General features: G+C 39.8%; 3 protein-coding genes across 5 annotated transcripts; 2 read left to right on the top strand and 1 right to left on the bottom strand.

Annotated features, from left to right (window-relative positions):
* Positions 1–1917: 1917 nt before the first annotated feature.
* mxd3 (MAX dimerization protein 3) lies at positions 1918–9017 on the bottom strand. Its single transcript, XM_058397961.1, has 6 exons — positions 8832–9017; positions 7960–8059; positions 6718–6747; positions 6496–6610; positions 5152–5317; positions 1918–3313 (listed from the first exon to the last, which is right to left on the bottom strand). The coding sequence occupies exons 1-6, from the start codon at positions 8899–8901 to the stop codon at positions 3198–3200; spliced, it is 597 nt and encodes a 198-aa protein (XP_058253944.1). The 5' UTR covers positions 8902–9017; the 3' UTR covers positions 1918–3197.
* A 359-nt stretch (positions 9018–9376) lies between these two features.
* rnf103 (ring finger protein 103) lies at positions 9377–15466 on the top strand. Its single transcript, XM_058397960.1, has 4 exons — positions 9377–10120; positions 11604–11746; positions 11900–12015; positions 12187–15466. The coding sequence occupies exons 1-4, from the start codon at positions 9895–9897 to the stop codon at positions 13673–13675; spliced, it is 1974 nt and encodes a 657-aa protein (XP_058253943.1). The 5' UTR covers positions 9377–9894; the 3' UTR covers positions 13676–15466.
* Positions 15467–16737: 1271 nt separating this feature from the next.
* On the top strand, positions 16738–26501 carry immt (inner membrane protein, mitochondrial (mitofilin)). Of its 3 annotated transcripts, none has more exons than XM_058397957.1 (14): positions 16738–16925; positions 17679–17752; positions 18370–18562; positions 18691–18862; positions 19479–19589; positions 19863–19976; positions 21327–21460; positions 21628–21731; positions 22066–22201; positions 22918–23047; positions 23245–23465; positions 24448–24579; positions 25137–25266; positions 25446–26501. In XM_058397957.1, the coding sequence occupies exons 1-14, from the start codon at positions 16884–16886 to the stop codon at positions 26051–26053; spliced, it is 2301 nt and encodes a 766-aa protein (XP_058253940.1). In that variant the 5' UTR covers positions 16738–16883; the 3' UTR covers positions 26054–26501. The 3 variants fall into 3 exon arrangements, with proteins under 3 accessions (XP_058253940.1, XP_058253941.1, XP_058253939.1); XM_058397956.1 differs by having other exon boundaries at positions 16739–16925; positions 23242–23465; XM_058397958.1 differs by lacking the exon at positions 19479–19589 and having other exon boundaries at positions 23242–23465.
* The last annotated feature ends 448 nt before the right edge of the window (positions 26502–26949 follow it).

A 26949-nucleotide genomic window follows, 5' to 3' on the forward strand; every position in this document is an offset into this window, starting at 1 on the left:
CAGATTAAATTGCATTGCTCAGAAAAAAAATGAACTGGGAACACGCAAGGCAGTCGCTCTTGAAGACTATCTGAAAAACAGCCTCATTAGCAACAGGGATTCTTTTTAATCAAATAACTCCATTGCTGTGTCAACACCATTAAGAAAGAAAGAGGCTATTTAACTAAAGGGACACAAACTTTATTTGAAGGACATTAAATAATTCAAAATGAACGTCATGGGACAGTAGGGTGGTGTTTTCCCCCTCAGGGGAATATACAGAATGGCACATGCCCAAGAGTTAACAACTGCTCAGGTCACAAATGCCAAAAAAAAAATATCTCAGTTTTTCACGCTGAGACGGTTAAGGATTCACCGAATTCACATCAGAGGTCATTTTGATTCAATTTAAGACATTTATTTCAGTTTTATATGACTACTGGACATCAGAATTCCATCCCAGGGATGAATAAACGTGTCCAAAAGGTTCAACAGAACCCCAAGACAACAACAAATGGTGAATGAGTTGAGACATCAGATGTACAAATCACATACAACACATCCACCATTAAGAGAGCCCTCTGTCACTATAGCCCGAAACAGTGAGAGTGAAGTTTGCAGGTGATTACAACGTTTTTTTTAAATGAGTCTTCTGTGGTCTGATAAAGCAAGCATTAAACTGACCATAAGGATCAGCTCTGTGTAAGGAGAAAAAAGGAGTTTACTGTATTTTGAAAACATCATTCTCACTGTGACGCATCAGAAAATAGAAGGAATTCTGAGAAAGCAGGATCGTCTAGAAATACTGGATCGTCTAGAAATACTGCAGTAAAACCTGAAAAATCTGAACGTTAATGTGCATGTCAAGTTTGGAAATTTGAGCTACAAAATATATGCTAAAATAAATCTGTTTTATTATTTTCCATTTTATTTGTAATGCATATGAAATTCATCATTCTCTAAGGTGTGTTTTTTTCTATTCTTTTAATCCTAGTCTTGACCAGTCTTATTCCCACAGACAATTATTATAATCATAGTGGCCCTGATCAATATACACCGATCAGGTATAACATTATGACCACCTGCCTAATATTGTGTTGGTCCCCCTGTTGCTGCCGAAACAGCCCTGACCCGTCGAGACATGGATGCCACTAGATCCCTGAAGGTGTGCTGTAGTATCTGGCACCTAGATGTTAGCAGCAGACCCTTTAAGTCCTGTAAGTTGTCCTCATAGTCGATGTGTTAGAAGCAGGAAAAATGGGCAAGCGTAAGGATTTGAGCGAGTTTACAAATTGTGATGGCTAGACGACTGGATCAGAGCATCTCCAAAACTGCAGCTCTTGTGTCAGTATCTATTACAAGTATCCTTTACATCCTGTAAGTGTACTTTAAGTCCTGTAAATTGTGGGTTAGGGCCCATGGAGGTCAGTATCTATCAAAAGTTTCCTTTAAGTCATGCAAGTATCCTTCAGGTCCTGTGAGTTGGGGCCGCCAAATGATACTGGACACTCACAGGATTATTCACTTCACCCGTCAGTGCTCATAATGTTATGGCTGATTGATGTATAGCATTTTCTGAAAATAAATGAATGTGGTGACATGTAATACCATACAAGCATCCAATTTGCTTCAATATTAATAAATGTGACCTTTGTCTTTGTCCCACAGGTTGCTATGAAAACACTTATTCCAACAGGTCTGAACACCTCCGCTCTGGAGCCCTAACCCCCTCGGCCTTTCGAAATTCAGCACAAGTGTCAAGAATCTATTCAGTGCTTATCCCACCTACGGTACCTATGCGGTAAATAACTCTGGAGTTTTAACAGACTTCTCTGAACATAAAAAATACCTTTCCAATACAGACTATTTCCTTCACGTTAGCAAGTTAAAAACTCTCAAATGACCTCCGAAACATTCAACATGAACTTGGACTAGAAGTCAAGTTAAATACATAAAATATTTATTTGTACAAAAAGGTTTACATTGGTAAGAAAAATGCTACATACGAATACACATAGGGCAGATAAATACAAAAGTGATGGCGATCCAAAGGCGTACAAAAAAATCCATAAGGCTTTTGGTGTTCACAATCACATATACAGTGTACTATTTAGCTGTGTATATTTACACTGAATAACTGAACATTAATTAATTGCATAAATGCCAGGTTCAGCAGGATTGCTGATATTTCAACAGAATTTATTGTACATACACATTTTTTTTATTTTATTTTTTAAAAAAGTCCTAAGTATTAGATACACCTTCCAGGTGAAGCCTAGCAACTACGTTGGTAGGAACGTGGGGGGGGGGATGCTTACTATTAATCTACATTTTCCATCTAAAAATACACTGTTTCTGGAATCATTTTTAGGAAAACTGATCTGAATGGCACCTAAAATTAGCTTACCTAAAAACTAGTGCAGGAAAAAAGTATCATGTAAGGCATGAACCACTTTCAGTAGACACGTGTATAAATCAGTAGGAAATACTTGACTTAAACATGCCACTGCTAAATGAAGGAAGCTGGTGTAAAGACAGATAAGATCATGCCAGCTGATCAATACTGAATTTAATTTGTATCAATGCCATCATCGGATTAACTTTCTATCCAGAGATTATTATAGATTGAATTTAACTGGGCAAACGAGATTGTTTACTAGAAGAAGTTTTTCCCCCACTGGCTGCACAGAATACACCTCCATGAGTGCTTTCCAAAAACACTGATATGGACACGATCTGCATTTGACATGAAACGAACAAACGCCTTAAGTACGGATGATGAAGTTAAGTGCTGATGCAGCTGCTTTTGTGCAACATATCAAAACATTAGAGAGCAACATTTGTTAAATAAGTGTAAGGTCTAAGTGCAAGCAAGTATATACTGCAGGATGACCCTGACACAGAGCCAATTAGCTGCAAGAAGAATGACAAGGACATTAAAGGACAAAAAAATACATGACCGAACTGTCAGACCTCCATTAAAATCACTGCGTATCTAGAGCACCACGTCATAAAAAATATCATATATTACCAAAAATCCAGTAATGCTTGCAAACAGCCTGAGTCTGATGGTTATAAAATGGCAGCGGTGTGTTTCTGTGGCAAGCTGTCATGTTTTTGGTTTGAGGCCTCTTTTTGTTTTTTTCTTCAGACTTATGATAGTTTTTTTTTTTTTTTTTGGAATGTTTCAGAAATTATTGAGAGCGGTTTTGTATTCGTCATAACCAGGAACGGCCGGAAGTGGAGTAACTATGATCTGCGTCGGTGTGCGTCAAGCCCAGGCCGTCAGAGTCCAAAGTCCACACCATGCTCTCAACATCAATCTCCACATCCTCTGCAATAAGAGAACAGATAGTACATTTTAACACTACACATTTCTAACCCCTTTTGCTTTTTATTATACAGATTGCCTTAATCATGATGTGTAAATACACTACTTTATACTTAACAGTCTGTCTAAACAGAAATGATAAGAATTATAAGCACTGTGAAGGGGAAAAACAAACACTTCTTGATAAATATCAGTTAAGCACTAATAACCAAGAGGGAGTGCGTCATTATTTCAAATGTCTATTTTTAACAAAGGACATTTCATTCTCCACAAAAAAAAAGAAAAAAAAAAAAAAAAAAGAGTTCCACTGCAAGGGGCCTTTGTAACGATAAGAGAAAAAAAAAAAAAAAGTCATTTGCCAAGCCTGCAAATCAAGTGGTCCCATCCAGGGAGTATTTCCACCCCATTACCGAAGATGAAGAACATGTCTACAAGTTGGTTTAGTTCGTCTCCTCAGTCTGGATGTACTGTCTGGACTATTTTCAAAACTAATCGTAACTTGTATTTCAATTGCGGTTTCATAAAATGTGACAGTTTAAATGAACATACAAATTGTACACTGATCAGGCATAACATTATGACCACGGACAGGTGAAGTGAATAACATTGATTTCATCATGGCACCTGTTAGTGGGTGGGATATATTAGGCAGCAAGTGAACATTTTGTCCTCAAAGTCGATGTGTTAGAGGCAGGAAAAATAGGCAAAAGTAAGGATTTGAGCGAGGGCCAAATTGTGATGGCTAAACGACTAGAATGGGGCATCTCCGAAAAGGCAGCTCTTGTGGGGTCTTCCCGGGCTGTAGTGGTCAAAAGTATCTATCAAAAGTATTCTTTAAGCAAACTGCTGCTAGACGTAAAGGATCTACTGCTAACATCTTGCTGCCAGATGCCACAGCACACCTTCAGGGATCTAGTAGAGTCCATGCCTTGATGGGTCTGTTTTGGCAGCAAAAAGGGGGGACCGACACAATATTAGGCAGGTGGCCATAATGTTATGCCTGATTGGTGTATATTACAGTTTGCATTTTCATTTACACTGATGTACATAATAATGTGTCTGCCATATTTTCAATGGAAAGTCCATCTTTGCGATTGCATTTCCCTTTGCGTATGGCAAAACTCTAATTACAATTCCATTTGCATTCTAATACCTTGCATAGAAACTGTCAGAGTTGGACTGGGAGTATAATATGGGACGTGTTTGTATTTGGACATGAAGTCAGTCACAGTCGATGAGCAAGAATGAAAATGTGCAGAACAGATGATTGTGCCTTGATATATATTTGAATCTCTTGTCCAATAATTAAAACCAATGGCTCGGTTTTTACTTTTAATTAGTTTTGAAAACAGTCTGAAAGATACTTCCATCCATATTTTACACAGGTTACCTCAGTATGAGGGGAAAAGAAATCACTTATTTTTTGGATTGCTAATTTACTAGCAGCTGAATGGTATTGCTTTTGTCCTTTATCCAACAGCAAGGATAATTAGCTGTGTGAAAAAGTCACTCTAGAGAATAGTTAAATCCCCGGTGGCCTACAGTTTATGCATATCTGATGCAGAAGTTAAATAAATAATTATAAAAAAATAAATAATAATAATAAAAAAAATACACAAACAAAAATAAAAAATAATGTCACAGGTTTGCAACCTCTTGGAATAATGCAGCGGTTCCCATGACTTGGCAACTCGTGATTAGTGGAATGATACAGATTTAGTGAAAACATCTTGCTGTTATTAGACGTGACAAGTATAGGATATTTTTCACCAGTCGGACTATACGCTCAGAACTATTGTACTACTTAATGTACTCTGATGATAGTTTGCAAAAACAATTACCTCTGTCTGAATCGGATCTTTCGGAGGACATGGCCGATCCCAGGCTGTCATTACGCATCCTCTCTGTGCCACCCTGCAGCTGTTGCAGACGCAGACGCAGCTCCTGCTGCTCCCAGCGCAGCCGGTCCTTTAGTAGCTCAGCCCGCTCGTCTTGCTCCTGCAACTTCTGCAAGCAAACCACCAGCACAATGAGACTCCAGTGTAGTTGACACTAAACACATCCTGCAATCTATACTGCCAGGTTATGAAGCATTTTAAGATGTGTGTCATACACATACAACAATCAAGCATAACATTACAACCACCTGCCTAATATTGTGTTTGTCCCCGTTTTACTGCCAAAACAGCCCTGACACGTCAAGGCATGGACTCCACTAGATCCCTGAAGGTGTGCTGTGGTATCTGGCACCAAGATGTTAGCATTAGATCCTTTACAGGACTTAAAAGATACTTTTGATAGATACTGACCACTGCAAACCCAGGGCACCCCACAAGAGCTGCAGTTGCTCTGATCCCGTCGTCTAGCCATCACAATTTTGACCCTTCGTCAAACTTACTCAAACTTTGAGGACAAAATGTTCACTTGCTGCCTAATATATCCCACCCCCTAACACTTCACCGGTCTCAATGTTATGCCTGTTCAGCGATGAATATGAGAAAGCAGATAAGATGATTATGTATGTGTAAATAACACTTCATATTTGCTTTCAGTTTTCTTGGGTGCAATAAATACATCAAGCCATCACCGAACAATCATGCTTTACCAGGCTTGTACTTCAGATTCTGTATATTTTAAGGTGTACCTCACTTCGGTCTACTCTTAGTTAGTGAAATGCTGCTCAACTGTATCTGGTGCAGCCATGCAAGCCCAAGGCATGACACTACCTCCACCATGCATGACAAATGAGCTTGTTAATGTTGCATAAAGAGCAGATTTTTTTTTCTCCACAGTTTGGCCTTTCCATCACCAATCTTGGTTCCAGAACTTCGTGGCTCATCTCTTTCTTTCTTTCTCAATACCAATCCGAGTCTACTATTGATAAGTGGTTCGGATCTTATGCTATGTCCTCTATATTCATGCTCTTGAAGCCTTCTTGCATGTATGGTTAGTGACACCTTCACCACTGCTCTGTGTAGCTGTTGATGATAATGACCTGTTGTTTTTGGGTGCTCCTTCACAGCTCTTACAAAGTTTCGGTCATCAACTACGGTTGTTTTCCTTGGCTAAACTGTTTCCCTGTCTAATTATTAGTTATTCCCCACTTTCTGAGCTTTTTTCCCCCACTTTTAGATCTTTCTTCTTAAAAGATCTTTAATCTTTAAGAGGCTTCAATCTTTTCTCACCTTTATGTGCATCTGTGCCCGTCTAAGCAAGTTCAAAGTGGTGTTCCTTGAAGAGTCTGAGGACAGTGGGACCTGCTGTTTCAGCTGCTCCAAGCAGTGCCGCAACTGAGCTCGTCTGCACACAGAAATCAGAGAAATTTACAGTTTTTCCTCCTCACCCAATTTTAACTGCTTGTAATAACTCACTGGAATAGAAGTTAGATAATATGGATGTGATCATACCTGTGCTTTTCCAGTTCATTGTGAACTGACCTGGAAAAAACACACATTACACATTTAAACCCAACAAATGATGATACTAGTTTCAAGAATATATGCTATTTTTTATGAAATTTCAAATTGTCTAAGGCCATTATAGTTAACATATAGTGACCACAAATTATACACCACAAGCATTATGGACACTGCATACAGACATGATCCCAAAACCTGCCTGAAAAGTTTTTGGCTAGATATACAAATCTACCAAGCAGAATTTATGAGTTTGGGTATATATACCCAATAAAGAGATCCATGTCACTAGTTTTTTCATACATTTGTTCATAAGTTAAGTCTGTCACATATACATTACTGCACAGTGAAATTCTTTTTTCGCATATCCCATCCTTGGGGGGGTTGAGGTCAGAGCGCAGGGTCTGCCATGATGCAGCGCCCCTGGAGCAGGTGGCAGCTTGGTGGTGCTGGGGCTTGAACCCTGATCTTCCATTCAACTACCCGGATATAGGTGTTTACATCAAGGCATTTTGGTGTGTAGTGGTTACTATGATGCTAAACTATAGTCAAACCATTTCCACTCCTCCTTTACTTAAGATTCTCTAGTCACCTTACTGATACTGCGTTATTTTCATAAAAGAAATGAGCAGGACCAACTGAAACTGTTTCCATCTATCAGCTGGCAAAGGTGGTCTACATGTTTAACCGGTCTGTGTTTTGGCATCTAGTAATGGATCAGATTAAGCAGGGTTTTTAGCTGATAGCTAGATACTTGAAATGCTTGGTTATATTTGTCTACAATTGAACTGTGTGGAAAATCTCTGTACATCTTCTTACATTTGAACCAATAATAATAATAATAAAGAAAATTTTATTTTGAGACAGTTCTGGGTTTCTACAGGGGATGTGGGAGCTTAGTGGCTTAGAAGTTTAGTGGACTACTGATCGGAAGGTTGTGAGTTCAAATCCCAGGTCCACCAAGCTGCCACTACTGGGCCCCTGAGCAGGGCCCTCAATTGCATAAAATGAGATAAATTGTAAGTCGCTCTGGATAAGGACGTCTGCTAAAAGTAAATGTACTTACTACATAGTCACTGCTAGACTTCTTAGACAACACTTATCAACGAGTAATTGATAGACTGCATAATTATGCCTAAATGAACCGTTTCAACTCTCAGGATTTTTCTATACTAATACAAAGAAAACAAAAGGAATACGCGCATGCGCGGTAGGATTCGGCAAACAACTCACCTGCTGCTCCCAGCTGAATTCTTTTTAGTTTTTGCTTTGCTTCTTTTTTCTGTCGTTTTACTGTAAAATGGAAGGACCGAAGCGTAGCCATGCTCAGCTTCTGTTAAAAAAAACAAAAGAAAAACAAACAAACAAATAAATAAATAAAAAACGATAGTGCTCCAGAATAAACCGTGTACTTTGGTGGTGGACGCCCGGATCAGAACTGGTACAGTAACGTTAGCTAGCATGCTAACTAGATACCTAAATAAAGGACAGGGGGGTAACTAAATGAAATGGTTAAAAATATATAGAGAGAAAATAAATAAATGAATAAAATCGTTATGGCGAAGTCAAGACCAGAACATTAAAGAGGTTTTCATTCATTCATTAAGCGATAAAAATCCAAATGCAGTCAATCAGCGCGAGCGCAGTTTTCATGTTTTCGTCCTATTTTTTTGGCGCCAGCGGTTTAATTATTTAATGCATTTCCTATTGCATTTTTTTTGCACAATCGTGGTGATAAATAATGTTAAAAACACACGGTTCGTCTAATAATGTTTGTATAACTAAAGTGAGGTTTAATGGCAGTGTACGGTGGGAATAGTTTTTCAAATTTACCGCCGTTCGCGCCTTTGTGTACAATGGAGGGGCTGAAAAAGAGCTCGAGTCAAACACAGCGTTCCCATGACTAAACATCATTTTTAAACCAGGAACTAAAAACATAAGGACGAAATCTTGAAAGTCGGCGTTAAAAATATATTAGTTTCACTATATAAGAAGCACATTTTTTTTTTAATGCTGAGCGGCTTGATTGTCTGTAGCGGGGGTTGGTCTCGTTCTGTGATAATATAATCACAAAGAAATAACAACATACGTTCATGTTACAATACCTCTTTCTTTTCTTTCCAAGTATTCGGCAGCTTGCAGAAGAACTTGGATATTGCATGTGTTAACTTCCATCCTGATTAGGGATTTAACTAAAGATTAGCACCAAAAGCGGCAACACCCGTGAAGATGTGTGTGTTTTTGTGCACAGAGAGATTTTGGCAGCTCAACTCGAGCTGCTCCAGCTGCCACGTAATACGCGTCAGCCTATCACGCCCTTTCACAAGGTTTCGCTTAGTGTCTCAAATGCATCCTTGCTCACTATATAGGTACACTAGGGAGGGCTAATAGCAGTGGTAGTAGCATGAGAAGGAAGCGCACTAGGACTAGGAACCTAAGTGGATTTTGGTGTTGTGCATCAAACTTGTATGGTTTCTTTTCGTATTATCATTTTGAGGCAAACGGTGCACATCAAATTTGTTAATAATTTACTAATAATATAGATAATTTGTTTTAAACGTATAAAAATAAAAATATTCAGAGATTAAAAAAAAAATACGCCGTTTCTCGGCTTTTGTTTTGGGTTGCTAAGGCGGAAGCGGATGTGACTCCATGACGTTATTTTTGTTATGTATACCAGCTGATCAACAGCGCGAGCGTTGCAGTCAAGCCGCGACGTTGGAAATAATACAAAAGAAACGGTCTATTTTCGTGTCTAATCGTGTTTATTTCCGTCCTTTGTTCGGTTTGTATAATTCAGGATTAATTCAGCAGCCAGCAAAAACCTTTTCCAGATGAGCGACTCGACCGCCAGTGTGCTGTACAGGTTGGGCCACAACAAACTGGCCTGATACGCTGGCCTTAGGTGTAGCAGCAGTTATTAACTGATATCCAGGAAAATACGTGGCGGGTGGTGGAAATAATGGACATTGTAAAAGCTGTAAGAACTTGCAGTGGTCAGTGACTAAAGATCAGGCAGTCATCTAGAGGCTAACACAGAAGGAAAGTGTTTTAAGTTGCTAGCAAGACATAAACGTCATATAATTAGGCTACCTGTTGGTCTCTGATGTCAGACAGCACAGCCATTGCCATAACATATATATATAGCTACCAGAGAAATTGAGTACAATGTGGTTAAAACTCTTTTTCTTGCTCCTGTATTTTTTGGTTTTGTTTGTCCTGGCTCGATTTTTCGAAGCCATTGTGTGGTATGAGACTGGGATCTTTGCCACCCAGTTGGTGGATCCTGTAACACTGAGCTTTAAAAAGCTGAAGACCATCCTGGAGGGCAGAGGACTGGGATACTCCGGTCTTGCTGAGAAGAGGGATGTCAGAGAGCTGGTTGAAAACTCTGGTAACTTGGTTTTTACATGTAAAGATAATGCGATCAAACACCTGAGGTCTTGGTAGTGATACAGAAATATCTAGTTTTTGCACAATGTGAAGTTATTCACAGTAGATACACTATATTGACAAATGTTATGGGGCGCCCCCCCAAATCATTGAACTCAGGGGTTGGGCTCGGCCCCTTGGTTCTAGTGAAAGGAACTCTTAATGCTTCAGCATACCAAGACATTTTGGACAATTTTATGCTCCCAACTTTGTGGGAACAGTTTGGAGATGACCCCTTCCTGTTCCAACATGACTGCACACCAGTGTACAAAGCAAGGTCCATAAAGACATGGATGAGGGAGTTTGGTGTGGAGGAACTTGACTGGCCTGACTTGAGTCCTGATCTCAACCTAATAGAACACCTTTGGGATGAATTAAAGTGGAGACTGCGAGCCAGGCCAAAACTGCGGCGTCTGTCTTTACATGCACATGAATGTAATATGGAGTTAACCCGCCCTTTGCAGCTTTAACATTTTCAGTTCTTCTGGGAAGGCTTTTCACAAGGTTTAGGAGTGTGTTTATTGGAATTTTTTGACCATTCCTCTAGAAGTGCATTTGTGAGGTTGGGCACTGATGTTGGACGAGAAGGCCTGGCTCACAGTCTCCACTCTAATTCATTCCAAAGGTGTTCAGTTTGAGGTCAGGACTCTGTGCAGGCCAGTCAAGTTCCTCCACAAGAAACTCACTCATCCATGTCTTTATGGACATTGCTTTGTACACTGGTGTACAGTCATGTTGGAACAGGAAGGGGTCATCCCCAAAATGTTCCCACAAAGTTGGAGCATGAAATTGTTCAAAATATCTTGGTATACTGAAACATTAAGAGTTCCTTTCACTAGAACTAAGGGATCAAGCCCAAACCCTGAAAACATCTGATTTGGAGGAGTGTCCCAAAACGTTTGGCAGTATAGGGTATGATGCACTGAGAATCATGTTATTGGGTTGTGTCATGGTGTATACTGAAAATGTTTCCAAAAGTTGAAGGCATCAAGTGACACACTACTGGTGCAGCATTAGTAAATATAAATGCAGTCAATGATTATTGACAGAACACTGTTAAAACCTTTCTCAAAAAAGTTCCTGTTCCTGTCATTCTTCCTGTTTTCCCAAAACAACTAAAGACCACCAACATCCAATCAATCTGGCCAAGGAGGCATCTTTACTTGTTTGTCCATCATTTGGTCATGTCAGTTGAAAAAGCTCCCCCATTAGCATTGATTTCTATGATCTCTGAATGTTTTCAGGACATGGCTTTGGAAACACTGAAGGTAGACCAGTATTTGTTTCAGTATTGAATTTCAAAGCAGTAATCTTCAGATAGCAGAAATGCTCTATACTTCTAAATTATATTGTTAGGAAAAGATTAAAGACACTAAAATAAAAATCAACCTCAGTCTGTATTTACCAGTGTAACGTTAATCATATATATATTTTTTGCTTTTCAGGAGACCTGATGCAAGGGGAGCTCTATTCAGCTTTAAAAAATGAAAAAGAAGAAGCAGGATCAGATTCCAGCACCAGTTTTAGTGGGGAGATGCACTTCTATGAGTTGGTGGAAGACACTAAGGATGGCATCTGGTTGGTCCAGGTAGATATTATCCTGCTTATAAGCATGTTTTCCTGATCTAGTTCCATTATTGGCAACACTTACCTGATCTTTTGAGGTTTAAATATAAATGAATGAATGAACACGGCTTACAAATCATGTGTGTATTCTGGAAATACATGCGTTTTTATCTAGGTAATAGCCCAAGACAGAAATCCACTACTGAGCACAGTCAACTGGGGGAAGATGGTACAGAAAGTTTCTCGCTTTGGCATTCGCACTGGCACGTTCAACTGCTCGAGTGATGCCAGGTCAGGAATTACATTGCAAGTGCATACACTTGATTTGAGTTTCTAACCAGTTGGTAATGTCTAGATTGTAAACATATAGAAATATTTTTATTGTCTTATTTGTTTTTGTATTACACTCTAATTTGTTTTTTTTTTTTTTTTTGTAATACCCTCTCCTCCCCAAATTATCAGATATTGCCATAAACGTGGCTGGATGAAGTCCACTTTGATCATGTCAGTCCCCCAGACTTATGCTTCTAAAGGAAAGGTCATACTGAAAGAGTATAACGGTAGGCGAATTGAAACCGAGCACATCTTCAAATGGATGACTGCCCATGTTGCCTCTCGCATCAAGACCATCCGTTTCTCACAACAGTTAATAGATGACTGGTACCAGAGAGATACGCAACCTGTGAAGATGTTTTTGTTTGCCAAACTGCTCCAGCCCCCTGCCTTCTTCTCAGCCCTCAGCATCAAATTCACAGGGCGCATAGAGTTCATCTTTGTCGATGTTCGCAACTGGGACAACACCACTTGCTTGGAGGAGATCGGGGTGCAACAGATGCCCTCGTATATTCTCAAAACACCAGAGGGTATCTACAGATATGGCAACAGCACTGGGGAGTACATTTCTTTGCATGCCATGGAAACATTCCTACGCTCTGTTCAACCAGAGGTCAATGATCTATTTGTTCTAAGCTTGGTTATGGTCAACCTGATGGCCTGGATGGACCTTTTCATAACACAGGGAGCCACGATTAAGCGCTTTGTGGTTTTGATCAGCACACTAGGTACCTATAATTCTTTACTCATCATTTCTTGGCTCCCTATTCTTGGATTTCTTCAGCTACCATATTTGGATAACTTCTATGAGTATAGTCTTAAACTGCTGCGCTATGCAGACACCACCACTCTTGCCTCTTGGGTTAGGGCAGATTGGACCTTCTATTCTTCACACCCAGCACTTTTCCTGAGCACATACCTGGCCCACGGGCTCCTCATAGACTACTTTGAGAAAAAGAGGAGATGTGGCAACGAAGACCAAAATGCAAACAACCTGGAGTGGCTGTCCAGCCTTTGGGATTGGTATACCAGCTATTTAGTACATCCCATTGCCTCCTTTCAGAATGAGTCAGACTGGGATGATGATCCTAATTTCCTTTTAGAAAGGTTGGCCTTCCCAGACCTCTGGCTTCGCCCACTTGTTCCCATCGACTACATCAAAAATCTGCCCACTTGGAGGTTCAGGTGCACAAAGTCAGTGGGGACCACCAGAATGGACCAAGATAATCCAACAAACAAGATAGACCATCTGTCATTCGTGGAACCAGGCAGTGAGCAGCGAGAACAAGGCTACAACTCCGAGAGGGCTCATACCAGTAAAGAAAGTTCTGTTGGGAAGAGGTCTCAAGATTCTGGGTCTTGTGGAGAGGAACAGGACACTGATTGGTCCCAGTGGCCCTGTGGTATGCTTCATTGCACAGAATGTGTTGTTTGTTTGGAAAACTTTGAAACAGAATGCCTTGTCATGGGACTGCCGTGTGGCCATGTGTTTCACCAGCAGTGCATCGTGGTGTGGCTGGCAGGCGGGCAGCACTGCTGTCCAGTGTGTCGATGGCCATCCTATAAGAAGAGACCAGCCAGACAACCCTATGCAGATTTTCCACTCGAACCAGAATAGCATATACCTTTCATTAAAATTCTCATACATAACTTATGAATCCTTGATGTGCCCATTGTAAGTCTGTAGGCCTATAGATTCATCTTATTGAGTCCTGTTTTTATTTGTGGTGATATTAATCTGCATACACATTAGTGTGTTATGCCATTTTCTTTTTGGACACATCAAGTCTAGACATGGACTATATATTAATTAGAAACATTAAATTAACCTTTTTAGTCCATGACTAATGCTTAATATATACCAAAAAAATTCGCCTACTGGGTACCTAAATCTTGCTAACATGATTTAAGTATATACCTAGAGATTGTGTGAAAAGTACGTTTTTATAACTGGCAAAGTGAAGCACTTTTATTTGTATCAAAGAAGGTAACGGCATAACTATTGAAAAGACAAGTAGCTTTCTTAGCTCTTAAAGTTTTGAAGTTTTATTGATGAATTAAAAAAAAATCCCTGTCATAGTTCCATGTATATGTTTATCGTGTATTCAGTATAGAAATGCAATCAATTACAATTAAAATTTCAGACCTTGTATAACACAAATCAACCACAGCTCTAGGCATCTCAACTGATGATTAGTAATTACATCTTTAGACCTTTCTCAGGTGGACAGCTCTGACCAGTATCTAACATGGTGGACTTTTCTTAGCGGTTCTACTAAAATTCTGGTGATTCTTTAGTTAGTTGCTGGTTATTTGAGTAGTAGTCTGTAAGAGGACAAGGATTAACGCAATTAAAAAGCTGTACTGTCACATCTAGCAAAACTGGCTTTAGTGTTTAAACAGCATTGGCATGTAACAATTAAACTCAACGTTCTTTTATATCGGAGTTTTCATTTCCAGTCCAATTTAAGGCAGAGATTGTGGTATGATATTAATACAAGGAGTCTCGCACATAAACTCACTATATAGGGGGAAGTTCTTTACACAAGTACCCGAGTTGTTTGATGTCTGAAAGGGAAAAACGCCCACGGAAATGTGGGTGATAATCCAGTTTTATCTGCATTTACTGGTCAGTTAGAGATGCTTAAATGTAGACTATGGGCACATCGAAGTCAGATTCACCTAAAACACCTTCTCTCAAGTCTTCTCAAAATAGAATTTTGTCCTGAAAACAAAATACAATAAATGTCAGTCTTGCATAATAACTGTGTAGTAAAAACAAATGTTAATATTTGTTAAAGTAACTGACCTGTTTGACTGTCATTTTAATTTTGCCAACATCAGGATTCATTCCCCAAGTACGACTCTTCTACACGGCCCACTGGCCTTCTTAAAGGTTAGCTTGCTCACATCAAGCTGACCTAATCAGGCATTGTAAACATGGGAGGATGTCTTGACCATCCTAACCGGCATTTATTTCAGCATTGCATTTTGTCAACTGTTCATGCAGACTGTAAGATTTAGACAATTTAGTAAATGTAGCTTTTCAGAGTCAGGTTGTAAGTCTGTAATTTTATTTCAGTCATCAGAGACCTCTAGACACATCAACCTTATGTTTAATCCAAAAAAACAACAACTTAATCAAACAAAAATGGAAAAACCTGCTTGCATACAAGGTAAAATGGCCAAGATTGATCTGCCTGCTAGATCCATCTCTAGTCAAATATTTTTTTGCCTTATTTTTCCCCATGAAGCATGGAATTTGTTTTCCCTCTGGCCAGAATGTATGTATTGTAATACCATTATTAATGACCTTACCCCACTGACTTTTTGTGTAAATTTGAAACAGAAATTGGATCATTGGCTTAATGTGATGTTCAATTCATTAAAGTTGACTTTCACAGTTTTATGGCTTTTTATGGCCTATTTTATATCTGTTTTTCAAAATATAAATGATCATCAAGTTTGTTATACATTTCATTTTAGTGATTTGTGATTAGTTTCAGTGATTTTAGTGTAATTAGGGAAAAAGGATGTTCTGAGATTTGTGATCGATTTTAACTGCGTTAATGCGTTGGACATTAAAAACTGATCAAAAGCTACATTCTCAAAGTATCCAAGAAGTACAGACTCTAGTTTTATGAAGAATGGAGAAGTTATAACAGCAAAGGAAGGACTATATCTAGAATTGTTTGTTCAAAATGTGTGATGGTCAGATGTGCACAAAGTTTCGCATAATATTTTGCATCTTAAAATGGGTGAGTTGCCTGGTTTCCTACTAAAAAACATACACTCACTGCTTTAGGAACACACGTGCATTTGCACATGCAAGTCATCAGCAGTGCAATGCATACAGCCATGCAGATACTGTGCAAGAGCTTCAGTTACTGTTCACATCAAGTGTCAGAATGAGGAGACATACTCAAACCGGTCCATCTGATACCAACCACCATGCCACAGATCACTGTAACCTTATCTCTGACATGGAGATGTTGGTGCTAGATGAACCGGTTTGAGTCATGTAGAAAATGCTGATCTCATGGGATTTTCACACACAACAGCCTTTAAAGTTTACACAGAATGGTGCAAAAAACCAAAACATCCCGTGTGGAAAGAGTCTGCAGGCTACAACACCTTGTTGAAGATGAATGAGCAGACTAGTTTAAGACCGTAGTAACTCAAATAAACACTTTGCAATCATGCTGTGCAGAAAAGAATCTCAGCATGCACAAAATATCGCCTCCTGGGCTACAACAGCAGAAGACCACATCAGGTTTCCACTCCTGATAACCAAGAAAAGCAATCTGAGGATATCATGGGCATAGATTCACCCAGTCAGGACAGTTTAAGATAAGAAAACCCAATGGATACTTGTTTATGGTTAATAGCAGTGGAGTGCATGTTATTTTTGTCTTTCCTTAGGCTGATTAGATAGCTGCATGAATATGCAAGTGTTCCTAATAAAATGGACCGCGCGTGCTAAACGAACTTGTCTGTGGATATTTCCTTCTTGTGCCTTCAGTGTTTCAGGTAAAGATGGAAGATTCAATAACAAGAATGAATAATTGAAAATTAAAAGTAAAACGTCGTAAAACGTGAGAAACTTTAATTATACACTCACATATTTTCCCCAGTGACGTGACTCCGTGACAACTTTGGAAGACGTTAGTACGCATGCGCAGGATGTCCGTCACTCGGCGGAACAGGCGGTATCTATAGTGTGGGGTGGAATTGCTAACCGAGGCGTGAGCACTTTTATAATGTTTTGCTGAGCTGAGTCGTAAATCTATTTATTGAAACCGAGACGCAAAGGAGGAACAGCTACGATGCTGCGTGTGTGCTGGAAAGGTGCAAACACAGCGGCACGGGTAAGCTTCCCCCTGGTTAGCTTGCATAGCTAGCTTGCTAGTTTAGACGAGTGCGGTCATTCAGTGACCCACAGAAACAGGCCTGCGCCTATGCTGCTAATGTCCTTGAACGTAAGTTTATTTTGTGCATCCGGGTTGTTGTGTTTCGGGTTTAACACCACACATAAGTTATCCTTGAATGACCAGAGTATGTTATTTGTCACCGCTGAAGATGTAGTTGGCAGTCGGTGATTTTTTTTTTGCAATGAAATGCAAGTGTACGTAAACTGCGTAAGATGAAGTGCGGAGGCGGGGCTTGTGAAGTTGAATGACAGGCAGCTAAACCAATCAAATGAGCGCCTCACAGGAATCCATTCAATTGAAGCCTCGTATTCTTCATGGACGTGGATGTGGGAGGTCAACATGTGATTCATGCTTTCCCCATCCATTCATGTGAATCTGGTGAAGAATTTAAGATCTCTTTGAAAGTATTTCTTTCCCTAGCTAGATTCATTGGTGTCTAAGTTGGAATGGATTAGTAAGGTATATTCAGGCTTTATGTCTCCATTAATAGCTTGAAGACATGACCTTGCAAGTTTTTTTCCCCCTTAATAGGTGAATAGTTTGTTGCCATTATTCCTTTGTAAACAAACTTGATGTGAATTAGTGCAAATCAAAAACAACAATTCATAAACTGGAGCATTTGTACATAAAACGGTTGAATATTTTTCTTAACTTGTATTCGTGTTTGATTACTTTTATTTTTGTCCTCAGAAATGCCTGTGTGAAAATGTGGCGGTCCATCCCCGGCAACACTGTCGTCGTTATACGTCAGCTGGACAATCTGGGTAAACACATGTTTTCAAAACCAACTGTTTAAATACAACGTGTAGAATTGTGCTTCTTATTTATATACACCGATCAGGTATAACATTATGAGCACTGAGAGGTGAAGTGAAAAACACTGATTATCTCCTCATCATGGCACCTGTTAGTGGGTGGGATATATTAGGCAGCAAGTGAACATTTTGTCCTCATAGTTGATGTGTTAGAAGCAGGAACAATGGGCAAGAGTAAGGATTTGAGCGAATTTGACAAGGGCCAAATTGTGATGGCTAGATGACTGGATCAGAGCATCTCCAAAACTGCAGCTCTTGTGGGGTGTTCCCGGTCTGCAGTGGTCAGTATCTATCAAAAGTATCCTTTACATCCTGTATGTGTCCTTTGAGTCCAGTGGGCCCATGGAGGCTCCACCTCTCAATTTCCAGGACTCAATGCCTCGACGACTCAGGACTGTTTTGGCAGCAAGAGGGGTACAAACAATATTAGGCAGGTGGTCATAATGTTATGCCTGATCTGTGTATAATGAACATTTCTCTGCTTGGCAATATTTAGTATGCAGAACTTGTCATGTAAATATGTTTCACATTTTTCTGTTAAAAAACTTCATATTTGTGTACTGCAGGTCTGCTGCAGGTAAGATTGTGGCTGCCAGTCTCCTGACCGTCGGTGGAGGCCTAGGTGGTACAATCCTTTACGCCAAATGGGACCCGAAATTCAGAACAAACATTGAAAAGAGCGTACCCTATTCTGATATGCTGTTTGAAATGATTCTTGGTCCCCCTCCACCTCCAGTTGTCCCTTTGCCAAAGAAACCGGTAAGAGCAAAACCTATAGAACCTGACCTTTTGGTCTGTCTCCTAGAAAATGTCCTTATCTTTTAACATTTTATACATAAGCTACAATCTCAGAAGTCCTGTAAAGTCTCACTTTACGTGTATGGTAGGCAAAGTTTGAACCACTGCAGATATCGTCAGTGTCTGAAACTTCAAAAGATTCAAAACAGCCAAAAGTAAAAGGCAGAGCTAAAGAAAAGCAGCCGGAGTCAGCGCCTGTGGAACCCATCCCTGCTCAGCCTGTAGAGGAGACTCCTGCAAAGTCATTACAGACCCTCGAGGGTGAGTGTTTTCAGAGTGTATACACAGTGTTTGAGAGAAGTGTCTGGAAAAGTTCAGGAATCAATAGATAACTCCCTGTCTATTTGTTTGGCCCAAATTAAACAAAGTGGAACATATCACTCAAATGGTTTTAATTTGCTCTCTTATGTTGATGAAATGTTTTCTAAAAGTTAGAATTTAGTCATTACAGTTTACTTACAAGTCACTTAAGGTTTCATTTAAATTCTGTTATGTTTATTGCATTTGTTATTTGTACCTTTTTACTAGAGTCTCTTATGACTGAGAACACTGTGTTTACCCAAGACAGTCTAATGTCTAATTTCCATGCATTTCATTATTTGCCTTTCATTATAAGTAATACTACATGCTTGAGTATCAATCGGCAACAAAGACTAAAGACTTTTTAAATCCTGAAGCTCTTTCATACTGTGGAGCTGACTCTAAAGCTATTTTGTCATTAGCTTATTGGAACAGGGCATTTTATTAAAGTGGGAATCAAATTGGCAGAATGTGGACAGCTCTGATTTAATTTATACCCTCATATAGTCAGCTTGTGACTCAGCAGTTTCCATCATCATTGGCATGGCACCTGATGCGAGTTCTGCTGTTGTTGCAGAGGCCTCAGCTGAGGCGGCCCATATAATTTCAGCCATCAGTGAGGTGCCGTCTGTTCCCGCACCGGGCACCAGCCTCGACCCTACATCAACTCCGACCAAGTCTGGGGCAGGTTAGAGCTTGCCATTGATGCCTGCCATTTCCACATCGTTTGCGTTGCTGTCTCTTAACCATACACTACTAACCCCTTTTTTTTCCCTTTGCATCAATCCCTAACAAAAATCGAACTCCTCTAAATCACAGACTCCGTATTACTAATTCTCTTAAAGCCTGAAATCATCTCAGGCCTGAAATCATCTTGGGCTTGTTTTTGTATGCCTTGGTGAAAAGATGGAAGTAAGATATTTTGTGTTCATTGCTCTGTGTGATCTACATGTGTTTTTAGGTGAAGAATGTCATGAGTGTTCTCACCATGAACCGGTACTGAAAGAGCGACCCATGGAGGAAGTGGCTGCCCGCTTGGCTCAGCAAGACCAGGCTGAACAGGACACTCTGGCTGGTATGTGCACTTCTTTCATATTTACACTTGCACAAACATACCTATTTCACACCCTATACCTAATATTTAGAATAGAAGTATGGAGGGAAGTAGTAGCTTAGTGGTTAGGTGTTAGACTACTGATCAGAAGGTTGTGAGTTTGAACCCCAGGACCACCAAGCTGCCACTGCTAGGGCACCTGAGCAAGGCCCTTAACCCTCAATTGCTCAGTTATATAAAATGAGATAAATGTAAGTCTCTCTGGATAAGGATGTCTGCCAAATGCAATAATCATAAATGTAAATATAAGCATAAATGAAAAGGAATTTATTGTTTCCAATATATTAGGGCTTTTCAACCTTTTTTTGGCCAGTGATACCATTTTAAAGGACCTAGAATTGGTAATATTTAAGTGGTGGTTATAGCATGTAGGTTCTTAATCATTTAACAGTGCTTATCTTTAACTTACCTACTTACTTATCAAAGTGAGAGACAAATAGTTGAAAGTGCTCATCTCATTTCTGCTGTTACATTCAACATGTCTACTTTGATTAACTCTGTGGTCATAAATTAGTTCTAACTGGTAGCAGAAGTATAATTATTCCGTTAATCAGGTTTGTTTGTTCATTTGTTCATTTTTATGAGCACAAAGTCCATTTAGACCAAAACCATAACATCCCATGCACCTTTCTGTTCTTTCTACGCTGATTTAGTGAATATAATTGATTTGTGCAAATGTCTATAAATATTAAAAGCATGCCTTACCACTTTACATCATCATGCAATGTTTGTTAATCCAATGACATAAGGCTTTTGTCATACTGAATTCAGTCAGCACAACAAGAATGGGATGAATGCCAAAATAACGAAGTTCTGTGGTGGGGAAAAAGATGCATCCATCCATTTAGAACCAGACATGACCCAGTTATATATACAAGGTGTTGTTTAGGGTATTCTAGATCGTGCTTTAAGTAGAACGGCAGTATATCAGTCTGAAATAGCTTGGAGCAGATGCACAGAGCACTTATCTGAAACATGACGGAGGGAGAGTTTACCCAGAAAGGGCCTGAATGGCACACTTTTTAAACACCTTCTATAATCATCTTTATTGATGATACAATTTTTGTCACCAGTTTGGATACTGATGTATGAGGAGATTGTAGCATTGCCGAAAACGACTCGATTAGTTCCATGTACCTTCCTGTATGTGATATATTTATATTATACCTCTATTTGTTAACATGAAATATGTGGACACACGCATAGAATGCACACAATATGAAATGCGATGCTTTTTGTATTTTTGTCTTGTAGTCTAGTCATCAAGTAGGATGATGCTGATTAATAGCAATGATCTATTATTGTGTACAGCTTTATCATTTGGACTGGAGGAGACCCTGGGAGCCTCGGCCAAGGTTACCCTACATGCCATTGGAGCCCAGGAAGCAGCACTCCTCTCCATCAACGCCCACACACAGAGACTCCGAGAGGCCATGGACTCAGAGGTGAACACTCATTCCGTTTAGGAACCCTTTGTCATTTATATATGCTATTATGACCGCAGAAGAGCCAAACAAGTTGTGTATCTAGAATTACTGACCATTGCGTTGGCGTTTTAAACTCTCTGGTATTGACCAGCTTACTCTGTAACTGTCTATATTTGCATTATCAGGATTCTCCAGATAAGAAGTCAGCTCAGTGGAAAGAGCTGGAGGATGCACTCAGTCAGCGCACACATGCCGTGAACCAGGCTGGAGAGGCTGTACTCCAAGCCAAGTACTGCCAAATGCTTAAAGGAATAGTTTCTAATATTAAATTACAATTTTATATGGGACATTTCAGCCCATTTAGCTTAATGGTTAGTCACGTTTCTGTTTATTTTGAAGTCATATGACTGCAGAAGCTTGTATTGCATCTAGTGCAGTGATGATTCTACAAATCGATGCACTTGGCAATAAACATGTTTAGCATATGATGAATTAATGAATATACAGTTGTTTGTAGGAATTAGCACATTGCATCACTATTCCTTGTTACCATTACAATGAAGTAATCTTTTTATTGACTGATTTCTGTACATTTATTCCTATTTTTTTGTGTTTGTGATCAGAGAACAGCTTGAGAAGCTCAGAGGAAAGATCAACAATGCTAAGGAAGCAAAGATTGATGCTGCCAGACCACAGATTCTGGCTGCAGAGGAAAATCTACACAGTATGATTGTGGATCTGGACAAAGCTGTAACCAAAGTATGTGTTATCAGACTTACTAATGTAGTCATATACAATATATTGCCAAAAGTTTTGGGACACCCCTCCAAAGACTGTTAGCCAGGCCTTCTCATCCAGCATCAGTGCCTGATCTCGCAAATGAGGAATAATAAAAAAAAAATAAAAATTCCCATAAACACACTCCTAAACCTTGTGGAAAGCCTTCCCAGAACTCTGTGCAGGCCAGTCAACTTCCTCCACACCAAACTCTCTCATCCGTGTCTTTATGGACCTTGCTTTGTGCACTGGAGTGCAGTCATGTTGGAACAGGAAGGGGTCATCCCCAAACTGTTCACACAAAGAGCATGAAATTGTCCAAAATGTCTTGGTATACTGAAGCATTAAGAGTTCCTTTCACTGGAACTAAGGGGCCAAGCCCAACCCCTGAAAAACAACACCTGAGAGGTGTCCCAAAACTTTTGCCAATATAAGTGTATGTTTTAACAGCCAATTATCCAGTTTAACAGAGGGTCACACTTGGTGTTTTTTCCTTGTTTAGAGTAATTGCATAATTTAAAGTGAGACTCTGTTCAAGCTTATCCTAATGTAGCATAATACTTAGTCTATAACTTACATTTACAATGATAGCATGCTAAAGCATAAAAATGATGCTTTATTCTAGTTTACTGGTCTTTTAGTAGCTTTGTGATGGTGTAAAACCCACCTGCTAATCTCCATCCTCCAATTCTGTCCAGGTGCAGGCGGCTCAGTCTGAGGCAAAGATTGTGTCTCAGTACAGTGAGCTGGTGAAGGAGGCCAAGGCTCAGTTCCAAAAAGAGCTTAGCAACATTACACCTGAGGTCCAAGCAAACTGGAAGGGTCTCAGTAAGTAGCCATACCCTTAATCCATAATCTTATACAATTCACAAGTTTTAAAGTTTCCTCTGAATTGTGGAAACAGACCTTGAGGTTAGTTGTGGTGGTTCCTTTATATTTAGTTTCCTTTATGTAATTATCAGGAGCAATTCTGTATCCCCCCGCCACACCCCCCACCCTTTATATGTTCCTCTCACCTAAAGCAGGGAAGCTGAGTGCTGATGATCTGAATTCACTGATTGCCCATGCTCATCGCCGTATTGACCAGCTAAACCGCGAACTGGCCGAGCAGCGAGTGCGTGAGCAGATCCGTATCGAAACCGCACTGGACCAGCAGAAGCATGAGCACCAGAAATCTGTGGAACAGGCTGTGGTCACTGCACTGGAACACCACCATGAGGAGATGAGACTCGAGCAGGAGAAGAAAGTAAGTGACCAATGGATGCTGTCAAAATGTTCTACGTGGGGTTTGTGGGAAATGGATACTGGGGAGGAAATATATGAAGCAGATTGGAGAGCAGCATGCAAAACACCTTGCTGTTAAGCAGATAATGCATTCTGGGAAATATTGCACAGGTTACATATTATTCCGGTTCACAGGCACAAAATGAACACCAATTTTTCCAGCTTCTGCAATAAATGCAAGATTGCTGAGGGAGTCCTCATACACTGCTTTTGGGAGTGTTTCAAGGTCCAACAGTTCTGGTCAACTTCTGTTTTCTTAGAATTGGAGAAAGTTTTCTCCTGCCCTCTGCAGTTAGGACCTAAGATCTGTCTACTGGGCCTTATACAGGAACTCCCTTATGGTTTTAAAGGTACTCAGCTCTTGCGAATATAGTGCTTGCAAGTGTATTTTGTTGCAGTGGATAGTGGTCATAACCCCTTCTGTGGCCCAGTGGATAAGTATCGCTAAGGGACTTATCCCTGACGAAGCCTACTCCACAAACCCTTTAAGTTTCATAGGAATTGGGACTCCTTCCTTAAATATCTAGGTGTAGAGGTGGAACATGTTATCCCTGGGAATAAAAAAAAAATCTAGCGTGGAAGGGATCGAGGTGAAGTTGAGTGAATCCCCCCATTTTAGTGATATATTCCATGTATAATGTCTGTGATTTCCCTTTTTTTTGTTTTTATTTTGTTGTATAATTATTATTATTATTATTATTATTATTACTATTAGATTATCCCTTTATTAATTAATAATTTTATTAATTAAATCAAGAGATATAAAGACAAATATACAAATAAAGTTCTATGTAAATCTATGTAAAACATAATATTTAAATATTAGGAATAGCATGCAGCTGCTGTTGTATTTATACAGCTTAGAAGTTTATTGTAGGTCACTTTGTAATTTAGACTGTATTGTAACATGGTGATTTAACCGACTCTTTGTGTTGGTGCTGCAGGTGCAGGAAGTGCGGGAGGTGATGGAGGCAGAAATGAGAACTCAGCTGCGTAGGCAGGCAGCCGCACACACAGACCACCTGCGCGACGTGCTTAAAGTGCAGGAACAGGAGCTGCGGGAGGAGGCTCAGGAGGTAAGAGCATTCAGCGCAAACACTTGGTGAAGTATGACATCTCTGCTCACTCAGAAAGGCATGATTATTTCCTGAGCTTAAATGATCTCATGGTCATGAAAAATGCTTCAAAAGGAATCTTTAAATGTTCAGAGACATTTCTGTCTGTCTCAAATTAACTGTGTTTTAATCAATTTTTGTTTGCGTTTTCAATTATTAAATTATTATATTATATAATAAAATATTATTATTATTTATTATTATAATAAATTTGCCAGACCAGGCACAGATATATTGGGCTATTGTTGGTGTGATAAAGTATTGTGGTGGCATATTTAATTCATTTGAGTTTGTTTATATTTAAGATTTAAAAAGATATGTAGTCATGTAGCCCTACACTCATTGTGTATATGAACATTTTATATTCAAAGGTATTATGAGGACAAGATCAACTACTAATTTCCCAGGCAAAAATATAAGTAGTGAATGTGTATTAGAGCAACACTAATGACTCAGATTTCATTAAAAGGAGAAATTCAATGCTACGGTTATTGGACTAAACCTGCTTTCTGGTGTAGAATCTGACCAGTAAGATAATGGAGCAGGAGATGCACTATCGGCGTTTGGCCCAGGAGCAGATAGACTCCTTCACTCTGGACATGAACTCTGCCTACGCCAGGCTCAAGGGCATAGAGGAGGCCATTGACAGTGAGTCTTGCATTGCAATTTTTTTTTGTTGGTGCTGTTTTTTTTACTTAAGGCCCAGTCAGCTATAGAAAGCATGTTGTTATTGGCATCCTAAAAGGTCTGCAGTGGGATAAAATGTGGCTACCCTGCAACACATGTTATGCAATTTGCAGACAATTCCATCTGCTGTTTCCTTACAGGTCATGTAACTGCTGAGGAAAAAGCACGTCAAGCTCATCAACTGTGGTTATCTGTGGAGGCTCTAAATTATGCAATGAAGACTGCAGTGGCAGATTCACCCTCTGAGCCTCTAGAAGGCGCTGTGCTCGCCATCAAAGAGAGTTGTGCACAAGATGAGTTTGCCCAGGTCTTGGCTTCAGCCCTACCCGAGGAGTCGATAAAGCGTGGCATTTACAGCGAGGCCTCACTGCGTGCTCGCTTTTATGAAATCCGTCGGCTAGTCCGACGCGTGGCACTAATAGACGAGACGCGTAACAGTCTTTACCAGTACTTCCTGTCCTACTTGCAATCCATCCTGCTTTTTGAGAAGGAACAAGAGGTGCCACCCAGCAAGCTGGCACAAGAAAACCTCGACGCTTTCAAGCTGCTCGCCTACGCCACCTACAGTGTGGAGCGTGGTGACCTCGAGTTAGCTGCGAAGTTTGTCAACCAGCTGCAAGGCGAGGCACGACGTGTAGCTCAGGACTGGCTCAGAGAAGCCCGGCTCACTCTGGAGACCAAACAGGTAGTCAATTTGTTGTCAGCATACGCCAATGCCGTAGGCTTAGGCACCACACAGGCTCCTTAAATTACTCACACCCGATTAAGAGTTAAAATGAATGAGGACTGCTGTCCATCTGCTGCTAACAGCAATCTGCCCTCCTAAGATTAATTTATACGCCAGCCCAGGTTGGGTTGGTGTTATTTGTTTTGGCTTTTTTTTTTATTATTGTTAAAAGCACTTTTGCAAGAAGGCTTTGTCCGGAAATAATGGCCTGTCACTCAACATCTGTATTCATAATCTCTCTAGGTACATAACTACACAGCATTACACTGTTTAAATTTAGAGTGTGTGCGGCTGACACATGGACCATCGGGTGAGGAACACTGTCTGAACCATGTTTGTTCACAATTCAAAGTTTTAGGTTCAGTATCCTAATCGGTGATTAGTCCAGGTTTTTGGAAATGGTCATATGTCATGCTATGGTTATGAATCTGCCCCTCTGTACTGGATGTTAATAAATCAAGGATGTTGATGCCTGTTTCATTGCTTCCCTTCATGACATGTTTGCTAAGGAGTCTAGGCAATAAGTGACTATGGTGATTTAAAAATAAAAACAGGGCATATTGCTTGTATTTGTATAATTAATCATCATACCTTTAATGGATCTGACCATTCATAATCACTATTCGAGCCGGATTACTGGCGCCTGTGGATGAACTGAAACTGTACGGTTATTTATGACTACAGAGCAGTATAAATCTACACCGTCCAGTCCACAAAGTAGTAATGGACAAAGGTCATTATCTGTAAAACTGGGAATAAACCTTTTTTTGGGGAATTCAGGAAAATTATACATAATGTAATCACCCATTTTTAACTAAAATTTAAGCTTAATTCCTGCCTAATACTGAGTACTGCATATATTTGGTAGGTTGATCATAGAAAATAAAAAGGAGGATCAAGACTCACTGTTTGTATTA

This window comes from Hemibagrus wyckioides, linkage group LG08 (assembly GCF_019097595.1).
Source record: "Hemibagrus wyckioides isolate EC202008001 linkage group LG08, SWU_Hwy_1.0, whole genome shotgun sequence".
In the NCBI taxonomy this organism is placed as follows: domain Eukaryota; kingdom Metazoa; phylum Chordata; class Actinopteri; order Siluriformes; family Bagridae; genus Hemibagrus; species Hemibagrus wyckioides.